The sequence below is a fragment of the Artibeus jamaicensis genome, unplaced genomic scaffold (assembly GCF_021234435.1).
Source record: "Artibeus jamaicensis isolate MK-2021 breed Jamaican fruit bat unplaced genomic scaffold, CSHL_Jam_final contig_464, whole genome shotgun sequence".
Lineage (NCBI taxonomy): Eukaryota > Metazoa > Chordata > Mammalia > Chiroptera > Phyllostomidae > Artibeus > Artibeus jamaicensis.
In genome coordinates this window covers 22,833,698-22,857,836 of record NW_026521842.1, presented here as the reverse complement: position 1 = coordinate 22,857,836, position 24,139 = coordinate 22,833,698, and the positions used below count along the sequence as shown (strand labels likewise).

Below are 24,139 nucleotides of genomic sequence, written 5' to 3'. Positions count from 1 at the left end.
CACCATACATACATTATTTTATTTACTCTTATTAGGTATCCTACTTGCATAACCCTGAAAGCGTTAGTACCTTTTCCAAGCCTAACACCCAGAAAACGGCAAAGCCAATACTGAAACCTCGGCAGAGTGCGTCTCTAAGGCTAAGCTCTTTCTCTACATGCAGCTGCCACCGAATACAGGAAAAGTACAGGATGGAGGACTTCAGGGTATGTGTGAAGAGCCAATCACTCAAAAACAGCTCTGCCCTTGAGCTTGAACTCGGTCTGCTGGGCCAAAGGCCCTTACCCTTGAGATTCCCAGGAGGGCCTTTGAAAGAGCAGGTGTGTTCAAAAGCAACCAGTGCTTCTCAGCCAGTTCCTGGGGAGAAGCCCCGTGATGAAGTGGTTCAGAGCCGGGTGTGGAAGAGCGTGCCCAGAGATAAAGTGCTGCGAAGCACCCGCGGGCACCCTGATACGATCACCCGCACACTCAGCCTGCCTTGTAATCAGAAGCAGCCGCCCGAGATGTATTTCTGGCTTCACTACAACCCGAGATCCTTAAAGGCTAAACTGTAAAAATTCAGGAGCACTTTTCTTTAAGAGTAAATATGGGTGATCGGAAATATTTGTGAAAGAGGTTATTGAGAAAATAAGTTTTACTCTGATTTAGCAATTGTTCTGGAATTAGCTACGGAAGGGAGCAGGAAAAGAGCTAATTCATTGGCCTTGCCTGTTGGCTCAGTTGGTTGGTGTGTCCTTCCGTACACTGAAAGTCTGTGGGTTCAATTCCCGGTCAGGGCACATACCTGGGTGGCAGGTTCAGTCCCCAGTCAGGGGCATATGAGAGGCAACCAATCAAGGTTTTTTTCTCACATCAGTATTTCTTTTTGTCTCTCCCCTTCCCCTCCTCTTTCTCTAAAACCAACAATCATGTCCTTGGGTGATTAAAATATGAAAGAAAGAGAGAGAGAGAGAGAGAGAGAGAGAGAGAGAGAAGGAAGGAATGAAGGAAGGGAGGGAGGGAGGGAGGGAGGGAGGGAGGGAGGGGAAGAAAGAAAGAAAGAGAAAAGAAAGGAAAGGAAAGGAAAGGAAAGGAAAGGAAAGGAAAGGAAAGGAAAGGAAAGGAAAGGAAAGGAGAGGAGAGGAGAGGAGAGGAGAGGAGAGGAGAGGAGAGGAGAGGAGAGGAGAGGAGAGAGAGGAGAGGAGAGGAGAGGAGAGGAGAGGAGAGGAAAGGAAAGGAAAGGAAAGGAGAGGAGAGGAGAAGAGAAGAGAAGAGAAGAGAAGAGAAGAGAAGAGAAGAGAAGAGAAGAGAAGAGAAGAGAAGAGAAGAGAAGAGAAAAGAAAAAAGAAAACTCATAAAATCGGTCATGAAGATGCAGGAACATTTTGGCTATTTCAAAGTCCTGGGGGTTCACTAACAACATTTCTGCCATTCAAAGAAGCATGAATTTCTTGAGTGTTACTAAGTCACAAAAGATGCTGAATGCCTTTATTACTTCATTCAAAGAATGGAAGTGAATTTAGTCATCAGAGTCTATGAGTCTAAAATAAAACCCAATTTAATTACTTCTTCTATTCAGATAAAAGGAAAAAGTTCTCCTGGGAATGTCATACTTGTTCATTTATATTATACAGATACCATTGGTGTGATGACGTACCCTCCATAAAGAGTTAACTAATAAAAACAGGGGGAAGATGTCTATTGCATAGGCATGTTGAAATTACCCAGAATTTCACATGGTATGAAATAATTTGCCTTTCAGCTGGCTAAAGGAGTCCTCAATATCCAGGAACTAAGAATGTAAGGACTCTACATTCAATGCTCAGTAACTCTTAAGTGCAAATTATAGTTTAAACAGGTGGAAGCTAGTGACTAAGGTATAACAGAATACATACGGTGGGTAAAATTATGGCTTTGGGAATCTCCAGCTCAATTCAAACTCAGATCCTTTACTAGTTCTATGATCTTGGTTTGCTTTATTAATCCATCTAAGTCTTAGTTCCTGCATTTATTTAAAAAAAAAAAAAGGATGCTGGTCAAGAAGTCTGTATTCATCAGCAAAAGAAAAAAAGCGAACAAAATATAACCAGAGGCACTGAAATTAAGAACAATCTAATACTACCCAGAGGGGAGGGGGAGGGGACTGTGGGGGGATGTGTTTTCAGGAACTACTGTAAAGGACTCATGGACAAAACCAAGGGAAAGTGTGGAAGCAAGGGAGGGGCGTGGGTTTGGCTGGGGTCAGGATGGAATGGTGAGAAGAAAATGCAGATAACTATAACGGAACAACAATAAAGTAATTAAAAATTAATGAATTATTTATTTATTTAAAAAAAAGAAGTCTGTATTCAAAGCCCACTGGGCCAAATGTGTTTTGGAATTCAGAATCTTTCATATTTAGAAACATGTCCAACTATGAAAACTATACCATAAGTAACACCCTCAGTAGGGGCTGGGGCTGCACCCTGTAATCAAACACATAAACATTTCCGCGGGCAGATACAGGAACAGTCACACTCCTGGAATGCATGATGACTATAAATAGCTCCAAGTCCTTCTGCTGCCTGATTTTGTGGCCGGCATACAAAAATTTTCCTTCAGAGATCTTTGTCTTCTGGACTTATGAAATAAAGGTATACATGTGCACAGAGAGAGGAGGAAGAAACTATTGTTGGAATAGAATTATACACACCAAGTGCTTTTATAACAGTACTCAACACTATTATAGAAAACACCCAGTACCGACCAGAATGTGAGTTCGTTGAAGGCAGGAACCATTGCTGTGGGCCTGAAAGGGTGGCGGGTGCATAGAAAGGGTTCAATAAATGTTCTTTGAATGATTTGTACCTCCTTACTCAGGTCTCCTCTGCCCAAGGAGAACTATACGAAATGAGAAAATAACCCCTGGAACGGGCTCAATTTACTTTGCAAGGCAGGAGCAGAAAAGCAAGCAGAAGCTCCCAGCAAAACATGAAGAGTTAACTGAAGTCTTAAAGATCAACATTGAATTCCCTTCCTATTTTTCTTTTAAACTGCTGCATTTGGCAAATAAAAACCATTGGCATGATTCACTTCTGAATGTGACTTATCAAGAAAATCAGCCATTGGCAGGCTCGTCATTGGAATTCTACCTACAAAATTGGTGTGTGTCAAAATGAACAGAAGCTCATGAGCAGTTTTGCAGAATCAACATGCATGGTCTTCAGTAACCCACAGTGTGACTCTGGGAAGCAGGCGGCACTGATCTGCACCAGAAACACTTGTCTAACCTGCCAACACCAACGAAACGAATGTAAATCCAGTCTAACACATGCACTCACATACACCCCTACAGAACAATTTGGATTCTATATACTGGATTCCATCTGACAGTGAACGAACGAGGTCCCTACTGCCAAGTTTATCGAGTTACAGTACAAAGTGCTGTCGGGCCTCCAGGCAAGAAATTTCCCTTCCTGAATCCCAGGTTAACGAGTAGCACAGCAAAACACTAACATGCAAAAGGAAGCAACTCTACCTGAAGTCAGAGAAGCATGGCCTCAAAACAAAATGAAAGAAAATAACAGTTTAAGGATCAAGGTGGTATAAATTCAAACCGGAAACAACGTATACCTCTCCGAGCACTGTAAGTGAGAGGTGTCTTGTATGAAATGAGACAGAACATCTTACTTCTGTGTGTATTACACAAGTGTTATTGTGGCTATGATGGAGTGGAAGGCATGGGGGGGATGAGCTTTCTCCCCAGAACAGCCTGTCTCCACTTAGAACTGTTGCCATGAGATTACTCATATTCCTAAGGAAGCCAATAGGTAAAGGAACAAACCATCTGGCCAAAAGGACTCAAAGCTAAGTGTGTCAGCAACTTCAACAGGCCCGATGTTAAGATGGAAAGACAAGGGACAGATCCTGAAATGGGGATCTCAAAGACAAAACTTACCCGGCCGACGAGAATCGGTTCAGGTCCAGAAAACTCTTCCAGGACAAACATTTGATTCCAAACCCAGCCTCTTTTGGAGCGGTTCAAAATCCGCTGTTCTTCGCTCAGCCTGTTTAGTTCCGAACGGGATCCACTCATCACAACTTGAGACTGATTCAGCGGAGCCGTGTAAATGCAAGGGGGGAGAGTAATCCATAATATCATTAGAGGGGTCCAGAGATCCAAGAGCATTTGCACGAGCCGTTCTGGCATGGTCCCGCCGGTTAAGCAAATCACCACGGAAATGAGACAATTACTTGTTTGGCCTCCGGTCCGCAGCCATCCAGTTCATCACGCGGGGCCGAGCGTTTACTTACAGGTCTGCCTCGTGCTCACAGGACGACACAGACATGGTCTACGCAGAGTGTCTGAGGCCAAGATCCATCGGCTTTCCTTTTCATTGAAATGTCCTGCAAAATTTTTTTTTAAAAAGGAGGAAGAAAGAGGAAAAAGTCCACTGAAATAGGTTCTGAAACAAAATCACTGCTTTTCATAATCAGCTACATGAGCAACACCAGACATTTCCTGAAACTTGAGTTAAGGAAGTTGATCTGAGAACTCAGAGCAAGTAAGCTAATAACAGGCCCTTTTATTGTGCAAGCTTCACTTAGATTTTAGTGTTAATATTTTATCTATGTTACGTACCAAAAATTGCTTAGACTATAGTAATAGAAATTGGCTTTTCCCTCCCTCCCTTCTTCCCTCCCTTTTCTTCCTTCCTTCCTTCCTTCCTTCCTTCCTTCCTTCCTTCCTTCCTTCCTTCCTTCCTTCCCTCCATCCCTTCCCTTCACTTTTCTCACATTCTTTTTTCTTTCTAATGCAAGCCTGGTTGTGTGCTAATGAAGCTCTCTTGTATTCTTGTAAAGCATGTGTGCATCTGCTGTTTTCTTCTTCCTTCTCCTCTGCCTTTGCCTCTCTTTTTCTTTCTTTCTTTACCACTGTAAAGATCTGTTCTAGTTCACTTTATGCTGAACCATGTGAAGAAACCAGCCTTTAATGTGTGTGTGTGTGTGTGTGTGTGTGTGTGTGTTTAAATTTAGGCCTGAGAATGAGGAGGGAAATTTCCCCAATTTTTTACAGTCTTCGCTGCCACAACCCATCAGAAGGGATCATCCAGTTCCGGGTGCAGAGTGCAACTCTCCGCCAGGATGCTAATACTGAGTGAATAAAATTGGAATGCCCCCAGAGAGAAACCCTGAAGTGTCCAGTCTGTATGCCATAATCAGGACAGTGTCAGGGCTCCCATTCCACAGTGGAACAGGAGATTTAAATTATGAAAAGCTCCTTGGGGAACAGAATATAGTAAAAATACAATTTTCAATTGAAGAGATTCAGAAAGGGATGGGCCAAAAATATATCCCCATTACCTCAGGTGTCAAATACATTTTTTGCTTACCTTTGGCATGGCAAAATGTGTTTTTTCCCTCTCAAAAAATTATTTAAAAAATAATGTTCACTGCAGATCCCAGACAGAAGCCTTGCTGAATTAAATTAAATGGGAAAATAATTCCTCAGGGCACCACTAGCAATGGTGTAGCTCGAGGAATTCATAATGAAGTGGGGAACCTTTCACCTGTGGGTTCGTGGTGCTATTCTGTCTCTGGGTGGGAAGGCAAGAAAGTCATTGGCATTGGCGGGGGTGCAGGGTGTGGGGGGGGAAGAGGCTAGTCCGTAGGCTGAGTGAAGCTGGCTGTCAAGGGCAGACCCAGACCCTGCTGTCAATGCAAGCGGTACCTGATCTGCTTGCCACATTTTGCCTGGGCTCAGATCAATCCCTAGGACTCTGTACCCCGAAAGTGGCTCCACCCTGGGGCTGAATACAGGAGCCCATGCCTGCATCAGCCATTTCGGAAACTGGGGAGAAGCTTTCCACAGGGAACCAGCTCAGAACGACGCCTGCCTTCCAGCCCATTTCCGCCAGGACCTCTCCTCATCCCAGCGTGGGGACAGGCCTAGGCAGGCTTCAAAAGCAAAACTCAAAAGGTCTGGATAAGTGACCCCCAAATGTTAAAACATTTCTGAATTGCCAGTGCACGTATTTACTTAGGGTTGATAGCGCACACGTCACAGGCCATGGCTACGTCTCCTGTTTGTGAGGGCGGGACAGTGCCGAGGAAGGAGTGTGGAAACGCTACAGAGTGTCTGTTGTGGGACAGAAAAGCCTGGGTCGGAATCCTGGCTCTCCCGTTGTCCCCTGCCATGATGGAAGTCGTACTAGAGTTCTCTGAGCATCTGTTTCATCTTCTGCCAAGTGACAAGGATCATTCTAACTCTCTGGGCAGAGGGTGATTCAGAAACAAGACCCACGTAAAGCGGCCAGAACACGGGGAGCACTCACTAAACTATGAGGGTGGTGCTGACGTGGTCCCCGCCCTGAAGGGGCTTTGGTCAGAAGGTCAGATGAACGAGGCAAGAAGTAAGCTGTGTGACCGCTGCAGAGGGGGTTAGCAAGGTGCTGGAGCACCAGAGGGGCAGTCACACAAGGCTTCCTACGGTGGTATGTGGGAGGGTGTGGGTGATGGGGGTGAGGAAGGAGCTGGACCATTTTATACCAAAGCGGGGGCTCGTTCTAGTCGTGGGGCCTCAGCCTCAACACTGCTCAGGGAAAGGAGACGTTCTGCTTGCCACAAAGACATTTTGTTGCCGGTAGGCTAGACCTGAATGTTCAAGACCCCTGACCTGAGTGCAAAGAGGCAGAGTCCTAAGATGTGTGTGGTCGTCTCTTCTGGGCATCACCAGCCTGCTGGGAATTTGAATTCCAGTTAAAAAAACTACACTTGCCAGTTGTGTAACGGGGGGGCCAGCTAGGACAATAACAGTAACTATAATAATAATACCTACCCGGAGAATTAGAAGATTACAATCCTGGTAAAGCTATTAGGAAAAGCTGGAAGGTACCATTGTCTTTAAATTGTGCCAAATCCTCTGCAAGAGTACTCTGGCACCTGCTGTGTTGTTAATGATTTGGGGATAGGGACCCTTAATCCCAATTTAAACTCATAACAGACACTTGTGTGATGGAAGCCATCAAGTAGCACCCAGGATGAAATGTGACATGATCGGTGTCCTTCCTGAACTCACCAGATTGAGATAAAAAGTAATAATAGACCATGAGACAATTTCATACAATGCCATAACTTCAGGAGTCAGAGAGAAAGGATTAATAAGTAAAGGCAGAGCCAGAGATCTCATCCATTAACACAATAGCTTACAATTAGAGAAATCTGAGTAAGCCTTGCGCTGTTTTGTTCCAAACTGAGGCACAGAATAATTAAATGACTCGCCCAAAGAATACCTCCAATAAGCAGATCATTATTTCAAGCTAGGTAGTCCAACTCCAAACTTCTCCTTCTTACCACAGCCCCTCCCCTCATTATATAAATATCTGATGAGCTTCATGCTGTGTGTCCAATACTGGGAATAGAAAGGAGAACAGGTCAGAGAGCTTATCTCCAGGAAGCAAGGCGTCTAAAGGGTAAAGACTAAGAAATATTTACCCCCAATATTCAGTGAAACACCATCTGGGAAAACTGAGGGGCACACAGAGTGATGGACATGACACTCATCTGGGCAGCGTCACAGTAGGCTTCCTGGAGGACGTGTCATCTACCCCTTGAGAAGTGATTACCCAGCTGGGGAGGGGTAGGTGTGAACGGACATTTAAGTCGAGCACTGGACAGGAACAAGCCCACTGACTAGTCCAGGATCTCTGAATGAATCAGCACTTAGGGTAGCTTTCACATCATTAACTTGCTAGCTCAGCCAATCCATGAGCACAGCATCTCCTCCCTAAGTACCACATTCACCCTGGCCATGGTGGCTACAGAGTACTTATCAACTAGGGTGCCTTCCTCACTGCCAGTTCTTTGTGAAAAGGGCACATTTGATTTCTCCAAGGCTTTGTGAAGAAAATGCATGCCCTCCCACCCAGATCGTATGGGAGGCAGATGAGTGCTATTCCAACGGACCCCTCATTTTTCAGAGAAAAGGGGGAAATGACTTGGCCAGGGTCCTCTAGTTGGTGGCAGGGCCCTGGCAGACCTCCAGGAAGAAATTAGCCCAACTCTGCGGGGACCCTTCTGCCTCCCTATTGGTCATCCCCACCATGCCCCGCTGTGCAAAGCTACTGGCACCTGAAGCACTCCGATTACCCCTCCTCAAATGTTGCCATGTTCTTGAATCACTTCTACTATCACTTCACATTTTATTAAAACAGTTTCTTATAAAAAAATATTTCCTTAATAGCCCTGGCTGTTGTAGCTCAGTGGATTGAGCCCGAGCCTGTGAACCAAAGGATCATGGTTCGATTCCCAGTCAGGGCACATGCCTGGGTTGCAGGCCAGTTCCCAGCATGGGACGCACGAGAGGCAACCATACATTGATATTTCTCTCCCTCTCTCCTTCCCTTACCCTCTAAAGATAAATAAATAAAATCTTAAAAAATATATTTCCTTAATAATGGAAAGGCAATATTATTTTTTGTAAAACATAAAAGTGAACACTGAACACTTAGACAATGTTTGGGTAATGATCCATCAACCAAACGGACACACACACACTGTATGTCTGGATATGGTAAGTCATCAACAAAGACTATAGACCAATGTGTACCTGCACATATTAGGTGTTACAGACATGTGTGTATTTATATCTCCTCTTCAAAATAGCCCTGTAATATAAGTGTTACTATGACTTTAACAGCATTATTCCCATTTTAAGGAAAAGCAAATGGAAGCACAGAGAAATTGGTATGATAAGCAATGTTTTATTTTCTCCTAACCAGACACTGTCAAAGCATTACACCTCCCTCTTTGCTAAAAGGGCAGACCAGTGACAATGAGAGGCAAGAATATGCTGTTAAGTATTTAATAAGTAGCTCTCAAAAGGAACATTTGAAAAATGCTTGACTTCTGATTTCCACGATAGAAATATTTCTACCATGACTAACTTCAAGCTTAGCATGACCATGAACCAACTCTGGAGAAGTTCCTGAATATCAGGCCGTCAGCTCTGATGTGTCCTTTGAGAGGTACCTTCAGCACAGCCCAGGTGGGCGCTTCTCAAACTTTAGTTCACTTTCAGATAAAACTCAGATTCTGAACCAGTGACTCTAGGGGTGGGGACATGCGATTTTGCATTTCTAATCATCTCTCCTGTGATGAGAGGGGCTACTGATTGAGGACCACAGTTTGAGAAGCCAGGGGTTCCAGGGAGTAAGACCAGCTGCCCCATTCAGACCATCTCCTTTTGATGACCTGAAGGATTCGATGGTGGGAAAATCACTTCCGGCTTGTCTCATTTAAAGCCACGCCCATCAACTACTTACTACTCCTGAGACCACACACAGACATCAGACTTTTGAAAACCCGGCACTGAGGTGTATGAATATATAGGATTTTGTATGATGTCATAATATTCCTCCCACACTTCGTATCAACTGCGGGAGTGACAAAAGAACAATTGTCCCACTGACTGGTATGTCCCTATATGAATGCATTTTATCAGGAGGTGGCGAGACTTACCCTTCACTTCAGCAACATCGGCCACTTGGAGAGAAATGGAACTCTACTCTGACAATTAGAATCACATTATTTACAGTCTTGCATCTCTGTCACGGGCAGAGCTAATACTGTCTCTCTGATGATCCAATAATAGTTTTAAAGAATTCTCGAGACGCAGCCGTGTGTTATTGTCACTGTTACCAGAATCAATAAATATTTTAAATGGCAGCGGCATACCCAAACTTCTTTGCTGTATACAAGGAAGAAGAAATTGCGCAAGGGTGTAAAGCTTGGGTTAAAAAATCAATTTATTTTTAGGTTTTCCAACCACAATATGTATGCCTGGCCAACCAGGCCACTTTATTATAATGCTGCTCCATTGATTTATACCCAGATAGTGAGATGAAGAGATTTTACACCCTCTCTGGAATTCCTCCGAGTAAAAAAGTCTTTAGAGTTCCCCCATAAGAAGCTATCTTTTCTTGGGTAAGATACTTGCAATCCGACTTTTCTTTCACGCTCACATTTCAGTTCTAATTACAACCCGGATCTGACTCTCCTGACCCAACATTGGATCAAGGTGAACTCAGTCAATTCTCAAATACGGTAAGTCATTATGCAAAAACATACCACACCATTGGATTTGCAAACAATGTCAAGTTCCAAATGATAAGCCACACACAGACAGGTGATGTCTAAAATAAAAATGGGCTTGTACAGTCACTTTAGGATTCCATCCAGAAGATTATTGTGGTTGACAGGAAATTATGCTTTTATTATCCACTGCGCCTAGTGGCCACGATATTTCATGGAGGCAAAAAAATGACACACAGGACCAGAGAGTTTCTATTTAAAATGTTTCTGACCTTGAATTTAGAGCCATTAGCAGGCTGTTTCAAAAACAGGTAATGCACACGGCATTCAAAGTGGTGTTTCGGGAGCACAGGGGATGTGTTTCGGGGCATGGCCCCGTGCGATTCAGGCAGAGCACTGGGAGACCAGAGCAGAACAGGTAGAAATGGGTTTTAGATCTTGGAAAGGTATGGCACTTACAGGTGTCCAAGCATAAATAATACGAGAGAATCACCCTTCCTAAAGCCTTCAGGATTCCCTGACCAGATTCCCTGAGTAGAACAGGATTCAAATGCTTTATGTACACACACATATACACGTATTTGTTTATTTCTCTCTCCCAGCAGCCAGTCCTTCTGATTGTTTTTTCCTAAGCATCAGATGGTCTCCTTATCCAGCTGTGTCTGTCTACCCAAAAGCAGATCATTTGCCAAAATAACACCTGTCAGATCGATTTTGCTCAGTTACTGACATGCTCCTCTTTTTCTGCCAGGAGTATTAGTTTCTTTAAGTTCTATAATTATTGGTTATTTTGGCAATAATAAATAAATAAATCCCTTCTGTTTTTCCCCAAGATGGAGTCAGGACCTTCTTTTGTCATAGAAGCTTTTCTAAAACTCACAGGCCTTTCAGAAGGGGGAAACATGGTCTGTGACAAAGTCCAAAAGGTCAAAATAAGGTCCCTTTCCTAGAGTTATAGAGCTGGGCCTTTATTTATAAAAACTTTCTTCAAGTGATAACATTAGTTAAGTTATTGAAGATAAATCTATTGTGTTGAACTTGCTTAAAGCAGAACTGTGTTGAGATCATCTCAGAAAGATGAGTGTGAGTCAAAGCTCATCAAAGACAGGGCAATGCCTGGAAGGCATTGGTCAAGTCTACTTTAAGTCCCTCTTTCTTTATTTAAAAGCCACATCCTTCGCTGACTTCAAATCGCCTGCTCGAAGTGGAATAGTCAGAGACGAAAGGAGAGAAAGCAATTTATACTGCCGATTTGTTGGAGGAGACCATGGAGAGAATGGGACCACCAATGACCCTCCAGCTGGACCTGGGCAATCAGAGGAGGCTCTTTACCCTTTCCTGGTCCTTGGAACGTAGGTTATGCTCACTGTTCTTACATTAGGAGCCACTTCAAGAATGTAGCCTGCAGAGCAAGCATTGTTGAAACCATCTATCTAGACTGAACATGGTGCTGGACCCCATCGAGGCCTCTGTGTAAACTTTTAAGATTCTCCTGGGAGGGTGCAGAGGGCTACTTTTCTGTGGCTGCCCACGTTAAACTCCCCATGTGAGTTCCCTTGCTGATTAAAACCGCCACCTCCCAATGTGGAACGGTTGGTCTCTTTCTCACCTCTCCTTGCCCCCTGTGTATGGGGCCACTTTCAAATCTCATCTGGAGAAGTCCAGAGGTTTCCAGGTTGCAAGTCAGCAACACCCTTCAAATCACAGCAGCCAATAGGAGCCAATCTTATTCTCACCAAGTTTATAATACAGATGAACGGTGGGGAGGTCGCAGGCACAGTGGTTAAGAACTTTGACTTTGGACTCAGACGGAAGTAGTCCAGAATCTCAGTTCTATCGTCTGCAACATAAGTGGTCTGGGTGACTTTATTCCAATTGCAGCAGAGAAAGAAACTGATTCTCTATATTTAATACTACCTAACTAAAGGGTTGCAGAAAAAAAATTAAACAAGATACGGTATGTAAAACTCTTTGTCAGAAATAATACTATTTATTGGATGTTACATGTGCTTTACAAAGAATCTTAACTAATTTTATAAAATGATTTTATTTCAATTTCTTGCTGTGTTCTGTGTAGACGGGTAATAAATAAAATGATCTATTTCCCAACCCTTGATTTTAAAATGAATAGCATAAACCAAGTTAGGTATAAATAAAATGGCATTTTACAAATAGCTTTCCCTGCCTATTGCTAACATATGACTAATGACTTCTAATAGTTTTCCTAGGCCTCTAAAGGGTAGTATTTTTACCCTCCCCATATCAACCCAGTGTCTCTTTTTGATCCAAGATGTGGCATTGCCCATCACTATCTTCTCCTGAGAAGGCCAAGGGCAAGAAATGCACATCCACACCAGAGCTGTTCACTTTCAACCAAGTTATAACAACTCATGAAAAACACGACCTAGTACTTTTCTTCTACAAGAAAAATCCCATTGTGTTTCATCACCATGCATATTTCTGTGAAACGGGGCTAGTAGGGTGTCCCTATTAAGACAAAGAAGAGTCCAAGGTGATTTCTAAACACTTCTCAGAAAGGGAGCTCAGCAAAGATAATGCCAGTTAGAGATTTGATTCAAGTAGTGTCTTCTTCCACAAGTATTCAACAAACTTTTCTCATGTGTTTCAAGGAGTTTTGGCAGAACTGACAATCGTTAGAAACTAGAAGCTCTCCCTTCTTGCTGAAGAAAGGTGGAAATAGTTATAATCAGGTCTCTTACAGAACCAGGGCTGCAGAGTCTGTGAGGGTGGGACTGCAGTGCAGAAAAGTAACCCAGGATAGTAACTCAAGACTCTGCCCATTAGATCAGACTGTGTAGTAGCCACCGTGCAAGTATGCCTTCCTGTTCTTCTCTCGCGTCTCAGACTTTACAGCTTAAACACCACCCACTGACAGTTACCACGAACTACAGACACGGATGATGGGGTAGACAGTCAAAGAGCAAGCAATCGTTTGACAAAAATATCACTGAGATTTCACAAAGAGCACTGATTTTATAAAAATGAACTAAACTGCTTATACAGATTGAAAAAAGTAGACTTTCTTCAGCTACGATATGTTAGAGAAACTCAAGAGCAAGTATGTTTCACTACAATAAAAATAGATATATATATTTTTCTATTTCTGACCATCCCCATTTTGAAGATGGACCTATTTGGAGAGAGAAAAGTTAAATTCTGTTTGTCAAGCTGGAACGGTAATAGACTAATAGAGAGTCCGGCGTACCCTTGTGGTTGTTATATCAACTTTGGAGATAAGGTGCATGTACCAGGAAGCAAAGCGGCCGCTATGGTATTTGCATGATTCCTCATCTACATATTTTATGTTTTTTGTGTCACATCAGGAATCAGATAATCATATTTTATGCATTACTCTCTCTCCAGGAGAGAACAATGCCCGGAAAATATTATTCTTACTGCTAATAGCACATGAACATACTTTGATAATATTTTCACTTAATTATATACATAGAAAGGATTAAAATGACTCCACTTACTGTTTTTTTTGCAAGATATTCAATTTGCTTAAAATATCAGTAGACACATCCACAAAAGCACCTTACCATGAAATGAATGATATATAAATATATACATTTTTCCTCTGTGTATATATGAGAGGGCCAGGTACTTTGCTTATTAAAAGCAGTATATAGGAGAGTAGAATTATCTTCTAAGCCACCCAGACTTGCAGTTCACAAGAGGGTAATATGAACTGATTCATTAAACAGAAAGCATATTAAAGAAAGAAAGAAAAGAGGAAGTGAACAAAGAAAGGAGATAAAAAGTAAATTTCTCTTGGTAATTTTTGTAGACAGCCCCAGCAAGGAAATGGAGTGGACCCTTTCACACAGGCAACGCTTCCATAATTAGAGCAGTTTTCCCCAGTGAAACATAACCTTGCATCCCATACAGTCGAATAGCATGCCTGATGCAACTCTAGTTTTAGAGGCAGTCTCACTGTTACAAAGCCGACTCATGTCACTTTTATATCCCCATATCATTTAAAAGTGATTGAAAAGGAAGAAAAATATTCCTTGTGAGACATGAATAAAATCGATTTTTTTAAAGAGAGAGAGACACTCTGTCTAAAAATAAATGCAGGGGAATTTACAAAACTTCTGTAGAGAAGACTGAAGTAGATCATTACAGTATGAGACTTTGGATAGGATCGTATCCTGCCCCCCACTCCCTTGTACTGAGAATGCATTATCTTTGCTAAATGCAAATGCATCAAATAAACATTTACTGAGCCCTAACTCTGAGCTTAGCCCTCAACTGGCCATCATGCTAACGTTTGCAGTTCTCTTTGGCAGCAAAGGTAGCCAAGGAAAGAATTTGAAGGTTCTAAATACAAGTGTGACTCTCTGATGATGATTTTCCAAAAAGATACCCTCAAATCAGATCTATATATTCTGCCTACTAATCAGACTGAAAGAAAAAGACTTCTAAAACCAAGAAGGTGGGAGATATTTACAAGAGGGAATAGCATATGATGTAAAATTTGGGAAACAAAAGCTTGGGATACAATCAGAACAAGGAACTGTACGGGCCTTACTGCTTTGCCGGGAAGTGGTGAGGGAAATTCAGTTTGTGGCAACACAGGGGAGTAAAAGCTACAGGGCATCCCTTGAACTTACTTTTTTTCTGACCTTTTGAAGTTGCCAGGTTCAACTAATTTGCTCCTCATGGTTACATCTGAAGTGGGTCCCAGAGGCGGGAAACAAGAGTTCAGCAGAAATCTATTGGTTATCACAACTTCCATGGGAATGAAATGAGAGAGGACCGATATTATAGCTCTTGGGTTGATCAGACCTCACTAAATCAGATGACAGCCTCAGTACATCAAAATATTATTCTGTTTCACAAGTATATACACAGATCAGATGCCCACACCACAAACAGATACACTGAATTTAAAGAGACTGGTTGGTATACAAATCCAAGAGCCAGAAGGGCAAATCAAACAATCTAAGGCAGATGGAATGGCAAAGGAACATGAAAAAAAAAACCACCTCATACCTGAACCGATAAATGAGTTGGTCATCTGGGCATGTTTGCAGACGTTCTGGAAGTTGTGTTTGTGTGTGCATGTATGCACTAGAATTAGCGTGGTTTCATCCCACGCTGCGGAGGAGGTGTCCAACACGCCCAAGTCAAGAGCCTCTTCCTAAACTGAAAAGCAGTTAGTCCATTTCGGCGGTGACAGTGCCGACAGTGCTGAAATCTACATTTTTCTGCTTCTCCGAATGTTGTAAGAAATACAAAATGACTGAAACCAGCAGCACCATTGGACATGGTGTTTTCACAAGAAAGTCTTGGGACCTTATATTGCCTCAATCATTAAAAGGCTGCTCTGATTCTATTTGGCCCTGAATTTGTCAAACACAAAACTTTGCTGATGTACATATGGAAGGTCATTTTACCCATGAAAAGCTTCTGTCTTGGCATGGAAAATTTGCTCAAACTGGAATGTTGATAAAGCATAAAGTGTGCCACCTTGAGTAGAAAAATAAGGATTATTATTTATCTTTGGAGCATGAGTGAGCTTCTCTGAACGGCTGATGGAATGTGGAGTCTAACTTTCCTCTATGTGCTTGTTCTTTTTCCTCACCAACAAACAGTGAAAGGAACCTAGAAAGCAAATCCCAGAGGTACAACTTCTCAAATAGAATCATAACTCCCTCATTCTTTGGGGTTTCCTGGTGTTGCTCACTGATGCTCCCCGGGAACCAGGAGTATCTTAACTAGTTGACAAAGAAATGTTGTGTCACAAGCACAGTCATATAACAGTCTTTGAAAATGCTTTCTCAAGTGGCGTATAGCAATTCTGATGGACTTATCTGATGGTTTGTTTTTTGCTTTTTGACCCAGCATACCACCATTGGTTCTTTAAAGAGTGCTGTTTTAGGGGATGCTTTGGAGGACCACTGCCTTAACCAGAGTTCTGCATATTACCCCAGTAAAGTTATTTTTCAGGTTAAAGACTTCCCTTTAGAGTTGATACCTGCAGAGCAGGGTCCTTCTAGTGAGGGCTACAGCTTAATTCATAATGCCATCGAGAACCAGACACCAAAAATGTAGCCCAGCCAGGCTAGTGTCTTGGGTGGAGAGATGCACCCGTCTGGAGTCTCCAGAGTTTTAGGAGACTGCAGGATCTTAAAATAAAGAATTGATCTTTGATAGTAATAATTGGAAATAAAAGATCCAGGCTGCAAGGGAGGAAGATTCAGAAGTTTGGACCACCGCATCTCTGCACAAATTTCAGAAAACATGAGCTTGGGTCTCCAAAACACCTGGCCTGACTGTGATGGTCACGGGACGCCCTCACCCTGGTGCAGGTGGTGTGGGGGCGCAGAGCAGCCACTGACCAGCCCGGACTGCGGAGACCAACCCTCGGAGCCACCAGGGAGGCTCTTACCTCTGTTTTCTCCAGAGATCCTCTCAACTCTAAGCCCCCTTCCGAGCCCAGAAAATAATACATCAAAGGTGATTTAAAATCCCGCACCTGCTCCAGCAAGGATGGCTAATGTGACCACGCACTTCTAATGGGCTCAAGCAGCATGGCAGAATATTACTATCAGTATTCTTATTGAATACGGGGGTAGCTCTACAATTCCTTTCAACCACAGAGCTCCAGAAAGTGGAGAAACATGTCTGGACATGATGATTATGGAGAACTCCCTTCGAGTGGGGAAAAAACAATGTAACCCTCAGAGAGCATTCTTCAATGGCATCAGGTCTCCCATTACAAAAATCTCTCTCTCTCTCTCTCACACACGCACTCCAGATAAAACCCCTGCAAAAGTGGGCAGGCAGAGGAAGGCAGTAGCCAGGCGGCAATCTCAGTGGCGTTTAGCGTGAGCGACAGGGCTCACTGTGCCTGCAGCGAGGTACAGCGGTGAGGTTGAATGGATGGAAAATCCCACTCGCCGGTCTTACATAAATATCTCTTTCCCACGTATAGTTTCCCAGTTGAAAGGCGCCTATCATGGAGCCGGAGGGGAGAGCCCGAGGAAGGCTGTTAACCTTTGAGACGGCTGTCAGGAGCTTTGTAAAGAGGACAGGTGCTTCCCAAGGGCCCCAACCGAACCCAGTCCCTCCTCCGGGCTCTGCGACCCTACGGAAGTCAGAGAGGGCAGTGCTGTCGCCTACCTTCTCCCGCGTCCCCTCCTTCCCATTGTCAGCTCGCAAGTGCTGAGAAGCCGGGCGGAGAAAGCAGCCGGCTGATGTGTTTAGCAGCTCGGGCGCGCTAAGGGACTGCCAGCTCGTGCCTCTTAAAGAGGAAACTCTTGTGGAATCTTCAGGAAAGGGTGGTAAAGTTGAAAGGTCCTTGTCTCCCTCCCGCTCGTCCGATTACGAGCCCCAGCCTCTAATCGGAGCTAAAGTGAGCAGCTGCCAGCCCGACTTTCCATTGCAGACTAATGTTGTGCGTTGGCTACAATAAACAATTAATGTTGTTTGATTTCTTACATTTAGCAACCCAAGCAAACAGCTGCCATCTCCGCTCGCGGAAGCAAAGGGCTAGTCCTTGACTTGCCGCCGGCTCTGTGCTTGTGGGGAAAGGTCGACCACAAGGAAACTTTGAGGTCGCGGCCAGACTGGGGAGGAGAAGGCTTCGGTCTTGGGGAGGGAAAGGGCGGGGGGAAATGTGGATACCTGTTGGCATCGCTGTTGGAGGCGGCAGATTTTCACTGTCTCCCGACCTCGGCTGGAGCGTAGGAGAACGGGAGTAGGTCCCTTAGGAACCTGTTACGCGCTGGCAGAACCCAGGCGAGAGCCCTCTCTTCCTCCGGCCCTGCGAGGGGCGCGGCCACCCCACCCCCCCACCCCGCCAAGGGTTGGCGGATGGGAGCAGGGAGATGACAGAAAGCGCAGCTCAAGCTCTGCAGCCGCCGGGAGGAGGGTGGGGGAACCGAGGAGTCCCCCGCTTTGGGGGCCTCCGTAAGCTCAGGCTCGCCGCCTGAGAAAGGACCTTGCCTGACGGTCCTGCCTGGATGCGGGGAAGCGTCTGGGAGCTTGCAGAGCCGCGGGGCGGCGCGCGGGATCCCGCAAGTTTGCAGCCGGAACCGCGCCTCCCAGGCTGGAGCAGCCACTTGTGGGAAAGCCTGGCGCTGGGTTTCTGGCCGCTGAGTCGTGATCCGCAGCCCCACGGCGGGGGTGTATCCCTCCCTCTCTTCGGGGGTGGAGAGACGCAGCAGACCAGAGAGAGGGCACCCCATTCCCCTTCCCTCCTTTCCTCGCCGTCTCTCACCGGCCTCCCCACCAGCGGCAGGTGCTTCCCATTCACCGCGCAGCCCCCTGCAGTGAAGGCGCGCGGCTGCAGCTGCGCCTGCCTGGGTCGAGGGGCGGTGGAATCGCCGGGCGACCAAAAGGAGGGAGACCGGCAGGAACACTGGAGGGGCACAGCCTGCTTTGCTAATCCCCAGGATCGACTGTCACAGAGGTTTGCAAAAATCGTCAGGCAAGACTTGAGGCGGCAGGTCTGTCGTGCATGTCAGCAAAGAAGATCCAGCACAGCCCGCCACCCGGACAGGGAACCCGCATCCACCATCTGAGCGGAAGGAGGCGCGCAAGGTGTCCGAAGGGGCATGGGGATTCCTAAAAGGAACGGCTCCTTCTGGGTCCTCGGGGCATGGTGAAAAATGGGAGAAAGGGGGCTCACTTACTCTTGTGGGGCTGCCTCCGCGCTGGCGAATTTCAAGCCTCTTGGTTCACAAATGGCTGGAGGGACTCGGGGTTGGTTCCCGAGGGCGGCGAGCACCAAATGGTCCCCGCGCGCTGGGCAGGTGCCTCCGGATTCCGTTCATGCCTCTAGAAGCTGCGGGGCTGGGTGCGGAGACGCAGACCGGGCGCGCTGGGCTCCGGGTGTCCGCAACCCCAAGTGGAGCGGCGGGGTGGACTCTACCGTCTGGGCGCAAACCGGCGACTGAGGACGAGCTTTGAGGAGGCAGGGAGATTCCAAATAAATCCTCTAAATCTGGGCTGAGCGCTCCGGCGTGCGAGCCCGCCTGCCTGCCAAATGTAACTGTGAAGTGATGTGGAAAAGTGAACCGGGTGCCTCCCCTGACGGATCTCATTGGGCAGAGCGCAGAGGCAGGTCTACCACTTGGAAATTCGTGTAAGCAGTCCCCCTCCCCGCCCCCTCCCAGCCTTCCCTCTTCGCTCGTGGCTCCTCGGCTCTCCCCCTTAGCAAGTGGGCGCACAACTTTTAGCTGCTCGCGACCAAGCACGCCCCGCGCGTCTCCGCCGCCAGAGGCGGCGGCGGGTGGAGATGCGCCCTTCCGTGCAGTGCGCGCAGCCTGCGGAGGGCCAAGCTCCCAGCTAAGAGAGCTGGCAGATGCTAAAAGGATGCGGAGGAAGTACCCGAGGGCGCTCTCTCTCCAGGCTTACCTGAGCTTTGGGGCTGGCGTTAGCTTAAAAAGCGTCTCAGCGACCCCAACTGTTCTCCGTGGGGAGGGGGGCGGGTAGAGGGAGCACAGGGCAGTGGCGTCTCGTGGGTAGCTTATCTCCTTGTCATTCCAAGAGCGTCTTGCGAACAGTGAGATGTTTGTAAGACCGCTGTCTTCTTTTCAGATGATATTCAGAGGCCGAGTGTCGCGGTCTTGAGGGTGGAGCGCATTCCAGATATCCCCAGGCTTCTACTCCTTTGGGGAGACAAAATGAGGGAGAGCAGAGGGGTGCGCAATAAGGTGGGGAAAGAGGAGCAGAAGTTGCCTGGGAATAAAGGGAGGCGTCGCTAAAGGTCTCAGCGTGTCCTGCCTCCAGATTTCTGCATAGGCACCATGCCTGCAGCTCCGCCAAGAGATGCCCTGTCTGAGGCTCCTTCAAGTCCTCTGATGGACTCCACTTTGATCTTGAGAAATGGCCATCTTCTGGGAGAGCCGGTGTAAGACGAAGGGATCATAAATTAGGAGGTCCATTTTCTTCCTATCACTGAGGCTAATATGTGGAAATGTGATCATCCACTATGATCATCATTTAGTAAAATTAGTTTTAAAAAAAGATAAAGTCATCCTTACTTTTTTTTGTTTAACTCCCTCTATAGAAATGCCCCAATTGAGTCCATTCCCTATGCAGGAGAAGTGCTTTCTGAGGAAAGGTTTTACCATCTGGGGGCAGAGCCCAAACAGATGGAGGAAAGGGTGCGGAGGACCAGACACAAGGTCTGCAGAGCTTGCACGGTCGGACTCAAATTAATGAGATAGAGCGGGCAGAATGAGAAAATAGACACAACGTGCTTACAATGTATATGCAGGTTTGACATTGTGTGTGTGTGTGTGTGTGTGTGTGTGTGCGTGTGCTGCATCTAACACCCATTGTGAAATGTTGAAAAGAATATTGACTCAGTCTCATATCTGTCTTTCACATTCTAGATGTCATGGGCAAGAAACTTGTGAGTAATTTCAGAGAGGGAGAGCTGAAGAGAACCGGGAGGTACCCTTTTCCTCCCCAGACAGCCACTAAATAACTGTTTGTTCTTTCCCCAGACTCTGTGTGCTTGCACAGTAATTCAGTAACTAGCTAATTCAGTCTTGAAAAAAAGAACAGCCATCAAACCTCAATCACAATATAACTGCTAGACCAGGCAGTCCCACGTGGACAAAGAAATAAATCCCATCTTGGGTTGGGCTTCATTTCCAGGCATTCACTGGCACTGGTTTTTCTTTATTTCTATTGTTGATACTATTGCAGATGTTCCCATTCCCTTCCTCCCCCAGTCCAGTTAGTGCCCCCCCCCCCAAGTCTCTCATTTGCACTTTAAACAAATGGTCTGGATCTCTCCTTGGGGCACCTTCTTCCATCAGTAGAACTAAAGAAAAGCTTGTGTTTGCTGAAGGCTGGGTATTGTCACGAACAACAAACTCATCCCCAAAGGAAGCCAGAATGGTAGAGATAGACAATATCCCCAAATCTCATTTTCTTAAGTGGGGTGCAGGGGGGAACAGTTTTGACAAAGTGAAGAGAGTCATCAGAATCCAATGGCTTTTGGTACCTGGGGTTAGGATGAGTATGTTTTGACTCACCTTGTCCTCAGGTACTCTGAGAGCAGTTATGGCCATGGTCATTGAGTTTTGGCCAACTGGAATTCACGGTAGTCCCCTCTATCCTTGTGGATCTCTGCTCCAAGCACTGCAGTAGGAACTTCCTACTCATTGCCTCCTGATTCTTAGGAGAGGTCTGGATGATTAAGCAGTGTGAAAGAGGATGAAGATAATGTTATAAAGCCCTATAAGGATATGTCTAAAATAATCAGGGATGCTGAAAGACAAGGCATTTGCCTCTTTAACAATTCCACCCACGCCTAATAAGATGCAGTGTAATGTCACAGTGGTGAGAGCCTAACTCCTTAAGAAAGTCTTTTCTCTTCAACATCCTTTCCAGGGTTAGAGACTTCCAGCAGGAAGAGGCTTGTGTTACACAGGCTTTTTGGAATGGACACTGAAATTGCATGTGTTGTGGAGCATTTGGGGGGAGGAAAGGGGGTTATCTGAAGGGTTAGGAGGATAATCTGATACAGGGGATGGGGTAGAGAGGACTGCACCCAGAATACCCTTCGCCGACTGATGCCCAGAGTGGGATGAGGCAAAGGTTCCCCAGCCTGTGTTTCATGACAGGCAGGCAATTTTGCAGAGGAGTCTACAGCAATTGAATGAGATGCAGAGGCACTCCAGTAGTAAAAAACACTGCTTTTCCACTATGGGCGGGACTTTGGCTACCATTTTGACTGCAGGAGACAGCCAATGAAGTGCTAGTTAGTTGGAGAGTAGGGAATCAGGAGGTTTATAGGAAGCAAAGGCTTGGAAGGTGGAGAAGAGCTGGGGAGACTCCAACGTCTATAGGTGGAGCAGGGAATGGTAGAATAAAACACAAAGATTACTTGCTGCATTGGACTTCATTTTTTTTCTCCTTTTCATTCTTTAGTGCATGCTTAGAAACTAAAATAATCTTTAAAAAAATACCAAACACAAATAAAATGTGTTTACCATAGTATGATTACTGAGAACTTTCAGGTTTATTAGTTGCTTTCAAATTTAGAGTAACTCACTCACTCATTCATTCATTCATTCATTCCTGAAATTGCTCCTACACATAAAAAGCTGGGGTGTCTGGATTCCGTGAACAAAGGGATTTCATAATGTGAAACACCTGCCAAGGGTATTTGAAAATAAGAGTTTTAAAAACTTTAAGCCCTGGCTGGCATAGCTCAGTGGATTGAGCCCGGGCCTGTGAACCAAGGGACTGCGGTTCTACTCCCAGTTAGGGCACATGCCTGGGTTGCAGGCCAGTTCCCAGACACACAAGAGGCCACCACACATTGATATTTCTCTGCCTCCCTCCTTCCCTTCCCCTCTAAAGGTAAATAAGTAAAATCTTAAAAAAATAAAAACTTTAATAGTGTAAAATAGGAAGATGGCCAAAACATAAATGTACACCAATTAATATGTAATATTTTAAGGAAATTCAGTCCTTTTTTTATTTTACATTTTATGTTAAGGAATCCTAATAAAGAAATCTAAAAGCAACCATGTCCTTTTTCTTTTTTTGTGGGTGGGGGGAGACTCAGTAATATATTGCAACTGTGGCATTAGACAAAAGAAAGTTTAACATTTTATTTTCAACTCCAATTGTGTAAGGATGAAAAAAAATTTAGAAAGCAGCCTAAAGAAGTTTGTTGATGTTTGAGTAAATTTAGAAACTTTTTTTTTAAGTTTTAGAGTTTGTTTTAAACCAGTTTTTTTCCTCCTTAAAATCATACACTGATATACTGCTTCTCCAGTTACGTGAGTGTGAGCAACCACAGTGTGTCTCAAGCTTGAACCAGGTCCTGCCTCCCCATTCTTGAGAAATTTGCCAGAAATTCAATTCTTGTGCCTTGCATCTGGGTGCAGCTGAAAAACTTAGGTTTGAAATAATCGCTCCAGAGGACTCTCTGGCTTGCTAAACTTTAAGAAACTACTGCCTTATGTATTGTCTTGTTTTTTCCTGGTGATCTCCACCTCTGTAATTATGCGAAGATAAAGAAGATTCTGAAACAAAATACTAGCTTTAAAAAAATAAAATGAAAGCATATATACACACTAAATGTATCATGTGATTACTTCATCAAGGTTAGTATAACATATGAAAGACTAAACTGATGTCTTTGGAAGTGGTTGTGGCTTCTTAAACTGAAAACACCAGTGAGCTTGCCATTCAGCTTGTGATGCTCTACATTTCGTGGCCGGCCACTGGCTGGTTTTAGCTGTCCCTGAAATTAGGCCTGGATCTCTTAATATTGACTGGAATTACTCATCTGGAGCTGGCCATTATATTTTCAGTAAATGGAGGTATAAACACTTTCGTGAAAACCACATCCATGCTGAGAGCCTTTTGGAGAAGGTTTTAAAAATGGCATTATCTCCCATCTCCCCAGGTGTTTGGAAAGAGATAAGCCCCGATTCTGCTTCTAAACAGAAACTGGGGGAGGGAGGGGGGCAGTAGAGTCACTGAAGGGACTGGTACGAAGCTATCAGATCAGCCAGCCCAGGTTTTGTGGACTCACTCAGCATTTTTACTTTTCTTCAGCGAGAGAAGAGCAGTTTGATGAAGATTTCAGACCCCTCTTGTTTTAAAATGGGAGCCATAAAGACGAAAAAATAAATATAAAAAGAGTTCACGTTGTGCTTTTAAAAAAATAGATTAGAAAGAGAATGAGGAAGGAAGGGGAGTCTCCCTCCTCCCCAGAAATACTACAAGTTTCACGTATCTGATTGCATTCAAAATTAAAACCTAATCATTCAATCTCATTGATCTCCAGTCTGATTGAGGAGGTCGCCAGCGTTTGGAATTTGCACACGTACACTCATGCTAAATTACCCCGCATGTACAGAGGCATACAGATGCCTGGGTGGAAAAGCCCCGCCCAGTATCTCTTATTATGCCTAAAATAGAGTTTACAGGGCTGATCAGTTGTTATCAAGTTGGCGATTCCGGGGAAGACTGGTATTCGACAAATGCTCCGAGAAGTTGAAGGGACATTGCATTGCCGAGAATGTGAACAGTATTTCTTTATTAATCCAAGTGGCCTAATGCTGCCTAAGGAGTTTTT

General features: G+C 44.9%; 1 protein-coding gene across 3 annotated transcripts in view; it reads right to left on the bottom strand.

Moving 5' to 3' along the window:
- The window catches only part of CDH8 (cadherin 8), a 348,795-nt gene extending 329,742 nt beyond the window's left edge, over positions 1-19,053 (bottom strand). For 2 of the 3 annotated variants that reach the window (XM_053666794.1, XM_037161975.2), the window contains exons 1-2: positions 18,717-19,053; positions 3,917-4,365 (exon numbers count right to left, since the gene is read on the bottom strand). In XM_053666794.1, coding sequence (XP_053522769.1) covers positions 3,917-4,168 — 252 coding nt within the window. In that variant the 5' untranslated portion in view covers positions 4,169-4,365; positions 18,717-19,053. Of the gene's footprint in view, positions 1-3,916; positions 4,366-17,706; positions 17,823-18,716 lie in introns of those variants that run through there. The other variant, XM_053666795.1, reaches the window with a different exon arrangement.
- Between the last annotated feature and the right edge of the window lie 5,086 nt (positions 19,054-24,139).